Raw genomic sequence first — 18,510 nt, forward strand, 5'->3', positions numbered from 1 at the left:
TTTAAAATTTTCCTATCAAAAAGAAAATATTTAACTTCATATAAAATACCAGGTGGGGTAAAAGTAGGTTTATAGTTGTATGTGAAAATTTATTCTTGTATTATTCTTTATTAATTTTTGTATTATTTTCCATATGCCCCACCCTGCATATTTGTACCATAATTATTCATTATACATGTTGAAAAACTGGTGCTTCTAACTTGACCAACCATAAAATTCATGGTTCACAACATTTTCTATCAATTCTACCTCAAAGGTATATTTGCCAAAATGTCAATTTGTCTAAGCAGAATCTTTAGATTCATTTTGAATAAAACTGATTTTTCTGTGAGGTTACATAATGTTATACATTTTATACTGAATATGCATGACTCATGCAGAACTCCAATTTGTAGTTAGCATTCAGAACATTTCTTAAACTATTATCTTATGTATAGACTAGGAAATTTGATTTTATATGATTCAAACAAAGTTAAGAAAATTCAGTTTTAAAATGTTTATTTCATAGTTCATAAAAAAAGGCTTTTATGTACAAGACTCAAAAGTAAATAGGAAGGCAGCTTTCAATCACAAATGGATGAGTCGGCAGTCATTCAAACTCTACTGTGGAAGCCTATTTAATGCACACTCTTCACTGTTGTGTATAAATAATTTTAACTGTGCAGCCCAAGTTCTGGGACTTTCAGAACTGCATATACATGACACTTGTGGTCAATTTTAAGATCGGTAAAGTCAATTTCAAGCTCTTATATTTGGAGTACAGGTTTCACTATTACAAATATATGTTAACTAATAAAATAGTCTGCAAAGATTTCTCTGTCTCACGTTCATACATTTGTAATCTGAGTCCATCTGCTAATTTCCCTTCTTCTAGTTACTATTCAAATTACAGCAGTTATCCATGGAGTTCCCTATGCATCTCACCCATCTCTTTTATCTGCAATAGAAGAAAAAAGAGAGAAAACATTAAAATAATTTTCCAATCTTTTGTTCTTTCTGAAAAGTTAAAACAAAACCAAGAGAAAGCAAGATGCTTCTCTTCCACATTTATGAGACATATTTAAATTTTAAAAAAGAAAGCTATCATACAAGGAAGCACACACTGGGTGCATGATTCAAACTGCTGTTTAGAGAGCGAAGATGGCCAAAGTGACAGGGGAAAGTAGCAGGTAAGCTAATGTCTTTAAGAATGGATAAGATTTTTATTACATGTATGCCATTTTTACATCTAGGCAGAACCAATTCATTTTCTATTATCAATCTTTTATTTTATGGGTGAGGAAATTGAAGTTCAGAAGTAAGTAGCTAGTCCCAGACGACACAATTAGTTATAGGCAGAACTGAGACATGGTTACAACAACTACACCCGACAAACATTTTGCCCTGTGGCAAGCCTGAGACGAAAACTGAACATGGATTACTTTGTTTAATCCTCATGAGTCTGCACTACTATCTTCGCTTTATACACAGGGAAATATGGAGGCTTAAAGACGTTAAATAATTTGTCCAGCTAATAAGAGGTCAAACCCAGGTCTATATTGTTCTTAACCACAACACTATATTGTCATTCTGAATCTCTGATATGATTTAGTTTACGGATAGTCCCCTAGACCAGTGGTCACCAAACCAGGTAAGCCAGATGATTATGGTATGGGAAGAAAATGGTAGAACTTTCTAGTTCCATTATTAGATTTTTTCAATATTATTTTACATTTCTGTGTTATTTGGTAAAATATCAGTAAATAGCACATATACAATTACAAAAACACATAGATATACAAAAATTGGGTAAACTGAAAATATTATTGATGGATTTAACAAGTGTATTCATATCAAATTCCAAGTGACTGAAACACACTAGCAATCTCACACTTAGATTTCACACCAATGACTAGTTAGTATGCAACAAATTAAGGACATAAATTAAGTTTATTTTTAATGATTATTATTTCACTAGCATAAAGACAATAAATCAGGTGATTAGTCATAGAGTTTCTCTAAAATGAATCCACCAGAGTATGCTTCTAAAAGACTCCACTAAATGTTAACACTTTGTAAAAAAAAATATATGTAACAGGCTTCCTATCCCATTATTATATGAGACAGAATTCCTTGTAAGTTGGTCTGCCATGAAACTTGAGCAAGAAAAGTTAGGTAAGGGAGCATTGTAAGACTGTTCCTAAGACTCTATGGACAATATTACAAAAGGACTTCAGTGTAATTGAGACCTGTCAGTGTCTAGGAAGATATAGTGATTATCAGCAATAAAAGATTAAACAAGGGTCTTTTTATTACGTAATCCATTTACCTCAGCCTTCTCATACTTTGTCTTTCTTTTCTTTGTGGAAATAACCTGAATGGAAGAAAAATTATTACAATTTTAGGACTGCTACCCAAACAAAAAGTTGGTCTAAATCAGCAATTTTTAACCGGTGTGCCACAAGAATGTTAAAAACATGCAATACCTGGCTACTTACTCAGGGCACTGACCTCTTTTCCCTTAGGTTGTCAAACAAAAAAATGACAACGGCCAATACAATAGTCATTCAGTGTAAATGAATAAAAATTATACCTTTTTTTTTTAAGGTCAGCAAAAAATATATTTTTTGGTGTGCTGCAGAATTTTATTCATTAGTTTATGTGTGCCATAAGATGAAAAGGTTGAAGCACTGACCAGTGTGGCTCAGTTGAACATGGTCCCATGCCTGAAAGGATGCCTGCTCAAGGTGCGTGTGGGAGGCAACCGATCGATTTATCTCTCTCTCCTTTCCTCTCTCTCAAAAATAAATAAAAACAGCCTGACTGGTGTGGCTCAGTGGTTGAGCATCGATCTATGAACCAGGAGGTCACAGTTAGGTTCCTGGTCAGGGCACATGCCTGGGTTGTGGGCTTGGTCCCCAGTGGGGGGCATGCAGGAGGCAGATCAACAATTCTCCCTCATCACTGATATTTCTTTTTTTCTTAATATATTTTATTGATTTTTTATAGAGAGGAAGGGAGAGGGATAGAGGGTTAGAAACATCAATCAGCTGCCTCCTGCACACCCCCTACTGGGGATGTGCCCGCAACCAAGGTACATGCCCTTGACTGGAATCGAACCTGGGACCCTTCAGTCCCCAGGCTGACGCTCTATCCACTGAGCCAAACCAGGTAGGGCGATCACTGATATTTCTTACTCTCTCTTACTCCCTTCCTCTCTTATAGAGAGCGCCTGGGAAGGCACATGAGTATTTCTTTAATTATTGTTAGCTGAATCCAGTGGCATTGGCAAAACCACGTCCTGGAAACATGCTTTGCCAGAGGCAGGAGTGTTGTCAGCTTGACCTTCAGTCCAGGTGTCAGGGAGTGGGTTTCATTATCTAAATCCAGCCAAGCACCAGGAATGAATATGACTCGGGCCCACCCAAGAATTCAAATAATCTCCTTTGTCTTGACCTTTAGTAAAACTTCCTGGTTTTTGCTGTATAAAATAAACACGCTGTATTGGCTCTGGGTCCCTGTCTCTCCATCAGAGGGCAGTGGTCCCACCCGGCCCCAGCTTTTTCCTTCTATCTGTGTCTGTCTCTTTCTTTCATTTTCTCAATCCCCAGCAGCCCTTACTCAGGAACCGGACCGCTCTCTAGCCAAACTGGACGCAGAGAAGAGAGAAGTTTTTACACTCTCTGAAATCAATAAAAATATATTTAAGAAAATAATGAATCATCTTTAATAAAATGTAAAAGCCTGATGTGCATACTTCCACATACTGTTCCATCCTAATACAAACATCAACTAGAATCATGCAATATTTTTGCACAGCCTGTACTGTCATAGGAACCCTACCAAATCAAAAGCTATAGACTGAACTCATTTTTTTCCATAGCCACTTTATTCCATGGCACGGATATACTATGTTCAGGTTGTTTGCAGACTGACCATTATTAGCAACACTGTAATATATAACCTGACCATGCTTCCTTATGTACTTACACTTTCATTTAAACAGGACAAACCCAATGATTTCTATGACTAATCTTTTTTTTTTTTTTTTTTTAATGCGCCCTAGCACCTGCCATCCTATGACTAATCTTTCATGTGTTTATTTTTGCCATCTGGAATTCCTCTTCTGTAAATTGTTTATCCATACCTGCTGCCATTCCTTCTTTAGTTTCCTCATCAATTTGTAAGAGCTCTATATATATTATGCATAATACTTTTTTTTTTTTATCATGCATGGTGAATATTTTCCCCAGCCTATCATTGATATTTTCTTTTAAATATATATTTTTATTGATTCCAGAGAGGAAGGGAGAGGGAGAGAGAGATAGAAACATCAATGATGAGAGAGAATCATTGATCGGCTGCCTCCTGCACGCTCCCTACTGGGGACTGAGCCCGCTACCCAGCCATGTGCCCTTGACCGGAATTGAACTCTGGACCCTTCAGTCTGCAGGTTGATGCTCTATCCACTGAGCAAAAACCAGCTAAGGCGATATTTTCTACTTTACAGTATCTTTGCCATACAGATGTTAATTCCAATGACGTCAAATATATATCTTTTCCCTCACAGATTCCAGATTTCTTGTCTTGGTTTTCTTTACCACAGATTATTTCAACATGCACTGCCTGACTCCTCTCCCAGGTCCTTTGCCATTCACACAAGTGGACAAGGTGGTCGGCCCCGGTGGGGTGAAAACTGGAATGCAACTTGTTTTCTTCTAGGTGGAGTGCCAAGTGTGACAATCCCATTGAACTGACAATGTAAATTTCCATGTACCTTCAAATCTATTTCTGAATTTTTTATGTTGGTATGATTCCCTGAAGCTGAGGCACCCGTACATTTCTAGAACAAACCCCACTCCTTCGCGTGACACATCCTTCTCCTGAAGCACTGATAAATTCAATTTGCTTCACATTTATCACTTTTAACTTCTTGCTATGCTAACCTTAATCTGTGTTGTGTCGTCTCATCTCATTGAATGGCTGGAAGTTCAGGCATTTTGCACTAATCCTGGCAGGAGTGTTGAACTGTTTGCAGCAAGAACTGAATGACATTTGCTGCTTGATAACAACCTAACTGACCTGCGAGGTGCGCAGCTACAAGCTTTTCTGATTAGTATCCTTCCTTGCTTCATAAGGTGATTTTTTTTAATAAAAAGGGACCAGAAATGCAATAGATTCACTCACTATAGAGAATTATTAAGAAGAAAAAAATATTTTCATTTCATTTATATCATTTTGGAACATGGATGTAGCCTTTTGATGATGTCACCTTTCCTTGAAAGAATACCACCTTAAATAAAACTTCACTTGTTTTGCCCTACCCTGTTTGGCTCAGTGGATAGAGCGTCAGCCTGTGAACTAAAAGGTCCCAGGTTTGATTCCGGTCAAGGGCACATGACCGAGTTGTGGGTATAATCCCCAGTGGGGGACTTGCAGGAGGCAGCTGATCCATGATTCTATTCTCTCTCATCATGGATGTTTCTATCTCTCTCTCCCTTTTCCTTCCTCTCTGAAATCAATAAAAATATATTTAAACAAAACCTTAACTTGTTCTATACTCACCAGAACAACGATTCCAGCAATAAGTGCTATTGCCACAACCACGATGACAGCAATAATGCCAGCTTTTAGACCCTGCATTGAAAATTCAGGTGGTTTTTCATCAACATAGTAAATGGCAGTTCGACCAGGATCCAGATCCAGTTGTTCCCCATCTACTCTCAGGTCCATTCTCTTGGAATGGAACAAGGATTCATCTTTTACCTACATTGAGAAGGAGAAAAGCAATTTAAAATATGTTTTAAAACCTGGCCACGTGAATTACATGTCAATTATAAACCAAAAAAAACTGTTGCCGCCCAGCGGGTGTGGCTCAATGGTTGAGCGTCAACCCATGCACCAAGAGGTCACAGTTTGATTCCCAGTCAGGGCACGTGCCTGGGTTGCAGGCTCAATCCTCAGTGGGGGGCATGCAGAAGGCAGCCAATCAATGTTGATGTTTTTCTCTCATCAATGTGTCTATTTCTCTCTGCCTCTCCTTTCCTCTCTCTCTCAAATCAATAAGATAAAAGAACTGTTGCCAAGAATCTTTATGGTTTCAGTGATAACAGTCTCATACACTGAAACTTAAAGATATTATGGGAAATTTTCAAACATATACAAAAGTAGAAAGAATGCTATAATGAAGTCCCATGTACCTATCACCAGATTCAACAATAAAAACACAAGGTCAATCTTATTTTACTCGTCCTTCCTTCTATCTTCCCCCTCAACCCCCCGCCTTCTTCAGACCAAATTATTTTGAAGCAAATAACAGATTTCATATAAAAAAATTAGCATATTATAAGATATAAACTGCCCAGCTGGTGTAGCTGAGTGGTTTTGTGTCAACACATGAATCAAGAGGTCGCGAGTTCGATTCCCGGTCTGGGCACATGCCCAGATTGCAGGCTCGATCCCTGGGAAGGCAGGAGGGAAGGGAGCATGGAAGAGGCAGCTGATCAACGATTCTCTCTCATCAATGATGTTTCTATTTCTCTCCCTCTCTCTGAAATCGATAAAAAAATATTTTAGCCCTATCCAGTTTGGCTCAATGGGTAGAGCGTCAACCTGCGGACTGAAGGGTCCGGATTCGATTCCAAACAAGGGCACATGCCTGGGTTGTGGGCTCGATCCCCAGTAGGGGGCATGCATGAAGCAGCCAATCAATGATTCTTTCTCATCATTGATGTTTCTATCTCTCTCTCCCTCTCCCTTCCTCTCTCTGAAATCAATAAAAATATTTTTTAAATACTTTAGAAAAATAAATAAAAATACTTTTAAAAGGATGTAAAGCTTAACAAACTATTTTATCATACCAGCTACACAGCATTTCTCACATAACTCTTATTCACGAAAATAATGGGAAAAGATTATACACACAAACTAAGCAACTACCAATGAGAGGTAATAGATAAGAATTATGTGAAGATATTCTAGGTAGAACAATTTGATAAAAAGGCATAAATATACAAACAAATAAGAAAGATATATAAGAAAGGATGTTAAGAGTAACAGCGAAGACATTAATGGCAGCACAAGAACCACTAGGAGAACAGAGATAAGGTTGGTCTATACGTGGAGAAGCAGATGATGAAAGATCTTGAATTCACTGAGGCATGACAAACAGCATTACATTTCTATACAAAGGAGTAAGACGAGGAAGATTATACTCACATCTTTTTCAAAATAATAAGCCACATCAGCTATGTCCACGTCATTCTGCAGTTTCTGAGTAGAATTCTGCACTAGATCAATAGTGATAATATCATTCTCATACTGGGGAGGGAATTGAAAAATACAAATTAATATTAACATAACCAAAATCATGAATATATAATTATTCAATAATCAGAATATTTACTATTTGATTTTCTATAATCTACACGTATCAGTGTTCCTTTCCAGTAGTAGATAATTGAGTTTATCACTAAGAATTTTAAAAATCTTGCCAAAACCGGTTTGGCTCAGTGGATAGAGCGTCAGCCTGCGGACTGAGAGGTCCCGGGTTCGATTCCGGTCAAGGGCATGTACCTGGGTTGCGGGCACATCCCCGGGGATGTGCAAGAGGCAGCTGATCGATGTTTCTCTCTCATTGATGTTTCTAACTCTCTCTATCTCTCTCCCTTCCTCTCTGTGAAAAATCAATAAAATATATTTAAAAAAAAAAAAAAAAGAATTTTAAAAATCTTTGGAAAAATAAAAAAATAAAAAATCTTTGGGAGGTCTTTAAATCTATCCAAGGGAACTGAGACAGCAATGCAAATAATAATTACAATCATGTTTTCTTATCAAAAGAAAATTTTCTTCTCTTGAAAAGATTTTAGAATAAGATATTAGAGCACCATATTTGGCTAGAACTACTTTAAAATTAAAATGTTAATGAAACACAATCCAAAATGCAGTATGTATTTACCACATTCTGCTTTTAGGAAGCAAAAAAGCATATTCCTTCCAAAAAATTATTTCTTTTCAAAGAAAGTCTTTAATATGAAAAATAGACCAAAATACCAGGGGGTAGGGGGGAAGAGAGGGTAAGGAGAGGAAAGAAAGCACAGAATAAACAGTGAAAATGAAGGAAAAAGAAAAAATTGTTTTGGGGGGGCAGTCATTGCATCTATGAAGCAAAAATAAAAAGGGAGGAACAATTGGAGGCTAAGAGAGAACTTTTTGTAAATAGAAAATATGATAAAAATTAAAATGCAATAGAAGGCTTGGAAGACAAAGACATAGAAAGCTCTCAAATATAGAATAAATGATGGGTAATAGAAGGGAAAGGATTAAAAAACCCAAGACTCAGAAAACAACAACATAAGAGGTAAGAGAAAATTCGGAGGGTGAGGATGAATTATGAACAATGGATTGGAACTAAATGGACTTTTCAATATCAACACTGGAGCTGTAAGATATTGGAGAAATACCTTCAAAAGTCTAAGGAAAATTGTAACTTTGAATTCTATACTAAATCAAATTATCAATCAATTATAAGAATAATCTAACAGTATTTTTAGGCATTTGAGGACTCAAAATTGGACCTTCCATGTACCCTTTTTTAGTGCGCTTCTGGGGGATGGGCTCCACTAAAAGCAATAAAGTCTCTTTTTAAAAATGACATAAGCCCTAGCTGGTTTGGCTCAGTGGATAGAGCATCGGCCTGCGGACTGAAGGGTCCCAGGTTCAATTCCGGTCAAGGGCATATGCCCAGGATGCGGGCTCGATCCCCAGCAGGGGGAGTGCCAATCAATGATTCTCTCTTATCACTGATGTTTCGATTTCTCACCCCCTCTCTGAAATCAATAAAAATATATTTTTTTAAATGACATAAATTTTGCCACGCCAGTGTGGCTCAGTGGCTGAGTGTCAACCTATAAACCAGGAGGTCATGGTTCAATTCCCAGTTGGGGCACATGCCTGGGTTGCAGGCTCAATCCCCAATGTGGGGCATGCAGGAGGCAGCTGATCAATGATTCTCTCTCATCATTAATGTTTCTCTCTCCCTCTCCCTCTCTGAAATCAATAAATATATTTTAAAAATAAAAATGACATAAATTTTCATCTAGAGGAACTTAAAAGTACATTAATACTGCTTTAAAAGAGTTCCATCACACTATTAAAACATTTTCAACCAGAGCTGACAAAGTTAAGGAAGAGCTAACTGGTTAGGACTACCTCCTGAAAGAGAGGAGATGGGAGCGAGGCACCCAGAAGGAAAGGTGTGCTAACAGCAACCAGAGAGCAGTTTGCCAGGGTTAGAAGACTGGTGTGTGTTTGGGATACTAAGAGATACAACATTTGCTTTAAGGGTAAACTGAGGTTTTCAAAGACTATAGAAGAAAATAAAACAGGGTATTTGCTTTATGAAGTGCCCAGAGCTGAAAATGTTACTCAAATGCAATTTAATCACCACCAAAAATCAGATCCAAACCACACTGCTTCACCAACTTTCTGTAAAGCTCATTTACTAAAAAAACAAAAACAAAACTTACCAGAATATTTCCAATATATTTTGAATCCAGCTGATAACGAGTTGTGATGATCTCCTTGAGTGCACTGTAAATAATTAAAAATCATGTTTTTTTTAAAAAAATGGTTGTACTATACAACATTAAGAAAATACTTTCTGGAAATTTTAATTAATTAATTTTTTTTAAGAAGCACTAATTGTTAACTAAGCAGATAGCTCAAGGTCTGGAGTTGTCAATAACCAAACTTGTTGGAAATTTTATGCCATTTTGCAAATCTATACTAAAAAAAACCTATGCGGTCGTCTCGCCCTCACACCACAGCGAGCAATCACCAGGAGGCTGCATGAGCGTGCGGGTGGGTGGGGGCTTGATGCTGCGTGTATAGCATGGAGGCGGGGCCCATGGCTCCAGCCTACCACTTTGGGGCAATCCATGGAGAAGCCCTGGATGGGTGGGTGGGGCCTACCTCTTTGGGGTGATAGATCGAGGGGCTCCTACACTGTGAGAGGGCACAGGCCAGGCAGAGAGACCACCTCCCGCCCCCCCCACCCCCCCCCCCCCGCCTGCGAGTGCAAGAATTTCGTGCACCAGGCCTCTAGTATCAAGATAATTGATTCAGGCTAGAATCATCCATTGATGCTAAACTATTGAATTCTACTTTGATTAGAAACAGGGTATCAAGTGTCTGCCCACAGATTATACTTATTTATTTAGTTTTTAAATTTTTTATTTATTGATTTTAGAGAGAGAGGAAGGGAGAGAAAACTATTAATGTGTTGTGCCACTTATTTCTGTATTCATTGGTTGCTTCTGATATGTGCCCTGACCAGGGACAGAGCCTGCAACCTTGGAGTTATTGGGATGCTCTAACCAACTGAGTGAGCTACCCAGCCAGAGCTTGCCCACAGATTATACTTATTAACTAGTCGCCCAGTGCACGAAATTTGTGCGGGGGGCGGGGGGGGGTGTGTCCCTCAGCCCGGCCTGCACCCTCTCCAATATGGGATCCCTCTCACAATCCGGGACCACTGGCTCCTAACTGCTCACCTGCCTGCCTGCCTGATTGTCCCTAACCACTCTGCCTGCCAGCCTGCTTGCCCCCAACTGCCCCCCCGGCCTTCTCACCCCCAACTGGCCCCCCTTGCTGGCCTGATTATCCCCAACTGCCGCCCCCCACCAGCTTGATCACCCCCAACTACTCCCCTGCCAGCCTGATCACCCACAACTGCCCCCCCCGCCCCCCGCCACCAGCCTGATCGCCCCCAACTGCCCCACCTGCTGGCCTGCTCGCCGCCTACTGCCCCCCAACCAGCCTGCTCGGTCCCAACTGCCACTCCTGCCAGCATGCTTGCCCCAAACTGCCCCTCCCGCTGACCTGATCACGCCCAATTGCCCCCCACTGCCAGCCTGCTCGCCCCCAACTTCCCCCACCACAGGCCTGATCACCCCCAACTGCACTCCCCTCCTGGCCTGATCACCCCTAACCGCCTCTACCTCGACCCTGCCACTATGGCTTTGGGCCAGGGGTGGGCAAACTTTTTGACTCGAAGGCCACAATGGGTTCTTAAACTGGACCGGTGGGCCGGAACAAAAGCATGGATGGAGTGTTTGTGTGAACTAATATAAATTCAAAGTAAACATCATTACATAAAAGGGTACAGTCTTTTATTTCAATGGTTTTATTCATTTCAAACGGGCCGGATCAGGCCCACGGGCCGTAGTTTGCCCACGGCTGGTCTGGGAGGTGACCACGGAGCCGGCTGGGGCAACCAAGGAAGCCAAGCCTCCCGCCCGCTCCGTGGCTCCAGCCGGCGCCACCATCTTGTCACGTCAATTTGTATATTCCCTCCTTATTGGCTGTGGGCGCCACAATCTTTATTGAGAAGTGACGGTTAATTTGCATATTGCTCTTTTATTAGATAGGATTAAAAAGAGGAAAATGGTAACTACAGTGGAGAAACCTGGTGACACAACCTTAACCAGTTAACACCACCAGTATAGGAACAAGGTGACATCATGTCCTTTCTAGGGCTGGTTTTATAGATGCTGGTGATAAACCAAGGGAAAAAAAAAAAATATAACCTGTACTAAATTATGAGGAAACATCAGAAAAAACAAATTTGAGGGACATTCTATAAAACAAGTTGCCTAGCCGTGGCCCATACACTGAAGGGTCTCAGTATTAAATGCATACTGATTCCTAGTCAGGGCACATACCCAGGTTGCATGTTCGACCCCAGTTGGGGTGTTATGGGAGGCAACCAGTCCATGTCTCTGTTTCTGTCTCTCTCCAAAAAATAAATTAAAAACAAAACAAAACAAAACAGGCCCTGGCCGAGTAGCTGAGTTGGTCAGAGCATTGTCCTGATACACAAAGGTTGTGGTTTCAATCCCTGGTCAGGACACACATATAAGAAGCAAATCAATGAATGCATAAATAAGTAGAACAACAAACCAATGTTTCTCTCTCTCTCCCTTCTCTCTAAAATCAATAAATTAAAAATTTATTGCAAACAAAACAAAAACAACTTGCCCACACTCTTCAAAATTATCAAGGTCATGGAAGACAAAGAAAGGCCAAAACAGTGTTCCATATTGAAGAGAAAACAGTCATGACAACTAAATGCAATGCATAATCTTAGATTGGGTCCTGGGTCAGAGGATAAAAAATTGTTATAAAGGACAACATTGGGGGCATGATGTCTACAATTTGCTCTCATATGGTTCTGGGGGAAACATACATGCTTAGATAGATACACAAAGCACACACACACATGCATACAAACATACACATATAAAGAAAAAATGTGGCAAATGTTTCCTGGTGAATCTAAGTAAAGGGGTACTAGAGAAATCTTATTACTCTTACAAATCTATTTCAAAATAAGATTAAAAATAGTATGTATAGTATCTTTTGAAGAAACACGAAAAAGCACTGTGGCTTGTTTTAGTTTTTCTAACGTAGGATGGAGGATCTGAGCATCAACCATGTAAATACAATACACTGAATAGCACTTACGTCTGCAAACTTTGACTATTATAAGGCTTCTCTCTTGTTTTGTGTCTTAGTTCAATGATGATCCAGCTGTAAAATAAAAAGACACTATTAACCGTAACAGCTCAGACTTTTACATTATATTATTTTCTTAATAACCTAGTAGAGGTAACAGGAAAAGGATTTATGCAAAAGATATGCCTTTAATTTTTTCCTTGGCCCTCACAGATCTTTCATAAAGAACTCATCCAGTGGCTCTCTCTATGGAGCACCCCAGCACCTCCCCCCACCCTCTCTCCCAGATCCCCCACCCCTTTCTCCTTGCCTCTCTTTCTCCTAAGCTCCAAGGGTCCTTCCTTTGCCTCTGTAACTTGTTTCCTGAGCCCATTTGTTCTATGACTCACCTCTCCTACCTCTGTGATTTTCTAAATAAACTTTTCCTTGAATTTAAAAAAAGAACTCATCCAGGAGGGAACATCCTTTCTAACACTGACTCTCTGGCCTCTGGTCATGTTGGGCTGAGGTCCAGCGAAGACACAGAAAGACACCAAGAGAAACAGAAAAGTAACCTCGAAGCTCCAGGAGATAGAAGCATAGAGAGCGACCATCTTGGTCTTGATACCTTTTCAGTTTCTAGTTCTTTCCAATAAAACCTTTTTTGCTTATGGTAGCTTGAGTGTGTTTCTGTTCTTTTTCATTACATAATCCTCAAGACAACCATATCTCACTTTAAAACTATAAGTGAGCCCTAGCTGATTTGGCTCAGTGGATAGAATGTCAGCCTGCGAACTGAAGGGTCCCAGGTTTGATTCCAGTCAAGGGCACATGCCTGGGTTGTGGAGCAATGATTTTCTCTCATCACTGATGTTTCTGTCTCTCTCTCCCTCTCCCTTCTTCTCTGAAATCAATAAAAAATATTTAAAAAAATAACAAAGCAACAAAAGCACCACTATAAGTGAGTACATAAGTAGCTTAAATCATTCATATACATTTAATATTAACCCAACTTTGAAATACTGAACAGTGTCGAGTAAAAATATTAAAGGGAAATTATTTTTCATATGCTACCATAAAGAAAAAATATAAATATTGCTAGTAAATTTATAAAATATCTCTGGAAGGTTGTAGGATAAACTGGTGAATCAGTTCTATAAAGTTAAACTGGGTAACTAGGGGCTTGAGACAGGATGGAGACTTTTCACTGTACGCCCTTTTCTCTGTTGAATTCTAAATCATTACATTGTATTACTTATTAAAAAGTAAGTTTAATTAAACAAATCTGAAAAGCATAAAAACAAATGGAAGAGGCAACCCAACTCACTAGGTCCTCACTCGTTCGGAGCAGGTTATCTCAGTGTCCTTGTCCGTTCTTCTGACGCCAGCAGTGTTCACACACCAGCACGTGGTGGTGCCATTGCACTGCTTGGCTTTGAAGTGCCCGTTCTCGTCACAGTCAGGATCGTAGAGTCCGTCGTTATTCTGAATGGCGTCTTCGGGTTTCGGTCTTCTCCCAGACTTGGAGTGAGACATTTCTGCCTTCATCACCAAACATTTGGTCGCCACTACAAAAACAAACAAACAAACAAAAAACTCTGAACGTCATACTGAAAAATAACTGCAGTTTTATTCTTAAAGGAAAGAAATTTTAATTTAACTTCAAACTCCCAGGGCCAAAGATTATTATAGACTGGCATGTTCCCCACTCACTTTCTAAAGACAAGAAGCTGTCAGGAGTACGATAACTGACAAAATAATATGATTCAGATTTAAGCCAGTAAAAGGCTTCCCAATTCAAAACACACCATTAAAGAAGTGTAAGTCAAAATAAAGCTGAAAGGCCTTGAAGATGTTCTACTCACATTTTGAGCAGATGACGGTGTGTTGTGTACCGATTGAAGTACACCGGCATTGACCATACGCGTCCGTAGAGCAGTTTGTGGTCAGTTTGTAGTTTTCACAGATACATTCTAGGAAGAAAAAAACCCACTTTAAAATGTGAATCCAACTATCGACTCTGGTGTCCCAGCTAAATTACATTGTGATAATAGTGTCCGAGTTATGGGGACACAAAGCCTTAAAAAGTGGTCCTGAACGTTTTACTTTTCAGCTACAGTTGGAGTGGCTGACATAACTTAATATAGATATATAGTCTTATTTGCACACATTGCTGTTTTGATTTTCGAAACCAAGACTACAGCCGTCTAAACATCATATTTAGCTTGGTCCCAGGGTCAGCTCCTTCCCTCCTTCCTGTGGTAAGATAAACCCTTGCCTGTAAGCTACTGACTCTTCTTCCAAGATCAACAATCCCATTCCCTTCCTCCTCCCCCCGACCCCGGATTTTCTTATTAAGAGATGCTTGCTTTGGGGTTTAATAGGAAATTATTCAGCACCTGCTGGACTATATGGTATCTTAAAAAATATATACTTTCAATTGAATTTGGGAGCACCTCAGTATGTGCGTTTCCTAAGACATACCCAACTTTTTTTTTTTCTAGAGAGGAAGGGAAGGAGGGAGGGAGGGAGGGAGGGAGAGACATGGATGTGAGAGAGAAACATCAATTGGTTGCTCACCACCTTTAGGTGTAGGGGACAGGACCATGGGACAGGACAAGGCTCCAACCAACTGAGCCACACCAGCCAGGGGCCCTGGTACCCAACTCTGCTGCCCATCTGATTATTGATGTCAGTGTAATAGTTATATCCTTGACTATCTCAAAAGTAAATTTCAACTCGAAATGGCAAGCCCACCTAATTTCTTTTGTCTGGTTAAGAGTGCAATCATTAAAAACAAAAGTAGTGTGGCAAACCAAAGAATTTTAATATTAATCCTTCATGTCCCAAGTTGGCTTTATTTTTGCCCCGTTTAAATTATAATCAATACTAACCACCTATATCAGCACAAAACGAAATATTAGGGTTAAAAAATGGAGCAAGTATAGTCGCTGTCCTCAGAGTTAAAATCTTATGAAGCACTATACCTGCTCAAAGAACACTTTTCATGTCCAAGCAATGTCAAGTTTAAAACAGACCAATCATGTACACACTTTCTGAACACAGGCCTATAGCAGCTATCATCACTGAAAAAGGGATTTTAGGATTTCAGTATTTAACCTCAGACAAAATCTAGAAGACCGTGAGTTGTTTAAACTGCATTACTTTGAAAGGATAATTAATTAGGCTGTGCCCTGTTTGTGAGGGTATAAAACCCTTTCGAGAAAACTTTGGTCAATAGCCATGTACTCCTGCCCACCATCTTACAAATGATAACAGCCAAGATGTTTATCCCAGAGTAATGGTGTGATCTTCCACGATATAGACTATCCTGTCACCATTTAAATAGTGTTTCCTGCCCTGGCTGGTTTGGCTCAGTGGATAGAGCATCGGCCTGCAGACTCAAGGGTCCCGGGTTCGATTCCGGTCAAGGGCATGTACCTTGGTTGGGGGCACATCCCCAGTGAGGAGTGTGCAGGAGGCAGCTGATCGATGTTTCTAACTCTCTATCCCTCTCCCTTCCTCTCTGTAAAAAATCAATAAAATATATTTTAAAAAAATAAAAAAAATAGTGTTTCCCAACACTAAAGAAAATGTCAAACTCTGGATGCATGGGGGGTGGGGGGTGGAAATCAAGATATAAAACCGTGTTTAGATTTAAGGCAACATTTAGAGCAAGGTTAAAGAGAAAATACACCCAATTATTAATTATGGGATTCTCTTTAAGTGGCGGGATTATGGGGTTTTTTACCCTTTAGTGTTATCGATATTTCTGGGTCCCCTACACTAAAGCTGGCATTACTTATAAGATCCTTAGAGAAAAGAAAACACCTACAACGCCGAGGAGTCAAGGTCCAGGCGGACTCTCTCCCGCCCGCAGGTGAGGAGCGGCCCGGGTGAGCTCCCCGCAGGTGGCCTCTCGCAGCCACCTGTCCCCTCCTGAGCCCCACATCCGGGGCCATCGCAGGTGCTCCGGAGAGCGGGCGGCAGGTCGCCGTCCAAGACTGCGCTCCCGGCCGACCCGGTTTCGGCCCCTCCAGAACCCCAAGTGCTTCGCACACACAGAGTCCGAAGAATCCCCGGACGTGGCCACTCCATCTCCTGCCCGCGCCCCCCCCCCCCCGCCCCGTCCCTCCGTCCCTGACCCGGCCACCTCCCTATACAAGACAGCAAAGCCGCCCAACGAGGCTGCTCCCTCTGCCCCGCGCGAGTGGGCGCCTTCCTGCGCCCCCACCCCCGCCCCGCCCCGCGCGGTCTGGTCTCCAGACGGCAATGCGCGGCCGCGCTCCCCTTCCCCAAATCTCCGTCTCAGGTGCCGGGAGCCAACACACCCCACCCCGAGCCCAGGCCAAGCCCACAATTCCGCTCCGACCTTTCTGAGCCGCGGCCACTGCCGCTGTCGCGAGCAGAAGCCCGATCGCGAGGACCTGGGGGGGCGCCATGCTGCGCGCGAGGAAGAGGGCGCGGAAGGAGGGGGCCGGGGGGCCCGCGGGCGGCCGGGCGCGAGGCGTGGGGCGCGCGAGCGCGAAGAGGCCGCTGCAGGATGCTCCGGGGCCGGGACGGACGACGCGCACTCGCCGAGGGACTGCGCACTCTGGGCGCGGGGCGGGGCGGAGCGGACCTGCCCGACCTGGCGGCCCCGCCTCCCGGCGCCGGTCGGGGCTGCTCACCTCTGCCCGTGGGTCCCCGCGGTGAGTCACCGCCCCGAGCGCGGGGGCGGGGAGGAAGCGGGCTCCCCTCCCCCACCGCCTGCGCGGTCTTGGGGCGCCACCCTCTCCAGGTGCGCACCCTGCCCCGCGGCCACCTGGTGCTTTCTGCGGTGGCAGGTGGGAGCGGGGAGGGCGATGGGCTGCGGCTGGGTGGGGACCCTCGGTGGCCACAGAAGGGGGTTTGAAAATAATGCGGTTTCTTTTATCGGACAGAGCACAACTCTGAAACCTTCAAGAAATGGGGCCTGGAAGAGCGAGTGAGGCGGCGAGGAAGAGGAACTTGGAAGATAAAAGGAATACAAAGAGAAGCGGAGAGCTATCGAACCACAAAAAAAAAACCAAAAAAAAAAAAACTTTGAGTTAGACCTATCAGTTTAATTGTACTCCTTTGAATCTAGAGAGAAAAAAAATCTCCCTGGCTGGTGGGGGATGACCAGTTCGTATGTTCTTTCCCCTTTTTTAGACCTTGGAGATGTAAGAAAACTTATTCCCATTGAGCCAAATGCTGGAAACTGAGATCACTCCGGTTTGATTAATATTAGGGAACAATATTGATGAGTGTTTTGAAAACATGGGGAAATAGAAACACTGGATAATAATTTATCTCACTGCAATGACTTCAAATTAAACATTATTAGTCTTAAAAGAATTGTAATTCAATAACAAAATATGGTCTTTAATGTTTTTGTTAGCGTAAATATCATTATAATCTGTTTTTCTTTATTTGTTTTTTAATCTTTATAAGACTTTATTTGAGCCCAAACTGGACAATTTTGGAAAGCAAAATCTCAAATGTTTCCTAATCTGTTTTTAAAAGGCTTTTTTTATTTTCTGCATAAGAAAATTTTGGAGTAAAAGTTCAAAAGAGGAACGGTGAAAACCCAATTTTAAGGTTCAGCTAATTTTTATAAGTATGTATCCTGTAAAAAATTATGCTTTTATTGAGTGATCATTTAAGTGTGTTGTACTCTCTTATTGAAAATTGATTAATGTAAATAATCACATTGTTACAGTAAATAGCTGTCTAATTTGGATTTTACTTGAACATTTAATGATCTATCTACTTGATTTTTTTTTTATATATTTTTAAAATTGACTTAGGAAGAGAGAGAGAGAGAAATATCGACTTGTTGTTTCCCCCATTCATTCATTCATTGGTTGATTCCTATAAGAACACTGACCAGGAATGGAGCCTGTCACCTTGGAGTATCAGGATGTATTGGGAGGTCTCTCTAACCAACTGACCTACCTGGCCAGGGTTTACTTGATGATTGAAGTCTTAAGAAAATCCTATCACTGTTTTAAATCTGTAAATCTGAGTTGCTAG

General features: G+C 41.3%; 1 protein-coding gene and 1 long non-coding RNA gene across 2 annotated transcripts; one reads left to right on the plus strand and one right to left on the minus strand.

Annotated features, from left to right (window-relative positions):
• Positions 1–481: 481 nt before the first annotated feature.
• On the minus strand, positions 482–17,058 carry EPCAM (epithelial cell adhesion molecule). The gene is made up of 9 exons (XM_036334652.1): positions 16,847–17,058; positions 14,340–14,447; positions 13,802–14,042; positions 12,505–12,570; positions 9,507–9,570; positions 7,198–7,299; positions 5,545–5,745; positions 2,309–2,353; positions 482–937 (listed from the first exon to the last, which is right to left on the minus strand). Exons 1-9 carry the CDS (start codon positions 16,914–16,916, stop codon positions 896–898), a joined length of 939 nt encoding a protein of 312 aa, XP_036190545.1. The 5' UTR covers positions 16,917–17,058; the 3' UTR covers positions 482–895.
• Positions 17,029–17,521, plus strand: LOC118669025. The gene is made up of 2 exons (XR_004971841.1): positions 17,029–17,165; positions 17,397–17,521. It is a non-coding gene; the product is annotated as an uncharacterized LOC118669025 (long non-coding RNA).
• The last annotated feature ends 989 nt before the right edge of the window (positions 17,522–18,510 follow it).

The sequence above is a fragment of the Myotis myotis genome, unplaced genomic scaffold (genome assembly GCF_014108235.1).
Source record: "Myotis myotis isolate mMyoMyo1 unplaced genomic scaffold, mMyoMyo1.p scaffold_m19_p_14, whole genome shotgun sequence".
NCBI lineage: Eukaryota > Metazoa > Chordata > Mammalia > Chiroptera > Vespertilionidae > Myotis > Myotis myotis.

What these genes read in the sequence shown, in the direction of transcription:
- EPCAM (XM_036334652.1), bottom strand. Translation starts at nt 16,916, where the DNA reads ATGGCGCCCCCCCAGGTCCTCGCGATCGGGCTTCTGCTCGCGACAGCG. An exon ending in TCCGAACGAGTGAGGACCTA is followed by an intron (nt 12,571 to 13,801) that starts GTGAGTTGGGTT and finishes TTTATTTTACAG; the next exon opens with CTGGATCATCATTGAACTAA. An exon ending in AATAGTCAAAGTTTGCAGAC is followed by an intron (nt 9,571 to 12,504) that starts GTAAGTGCTATT and finishes AATTATTTACAG; the next exon opens with TGCACTCAAGGAGATCATCA.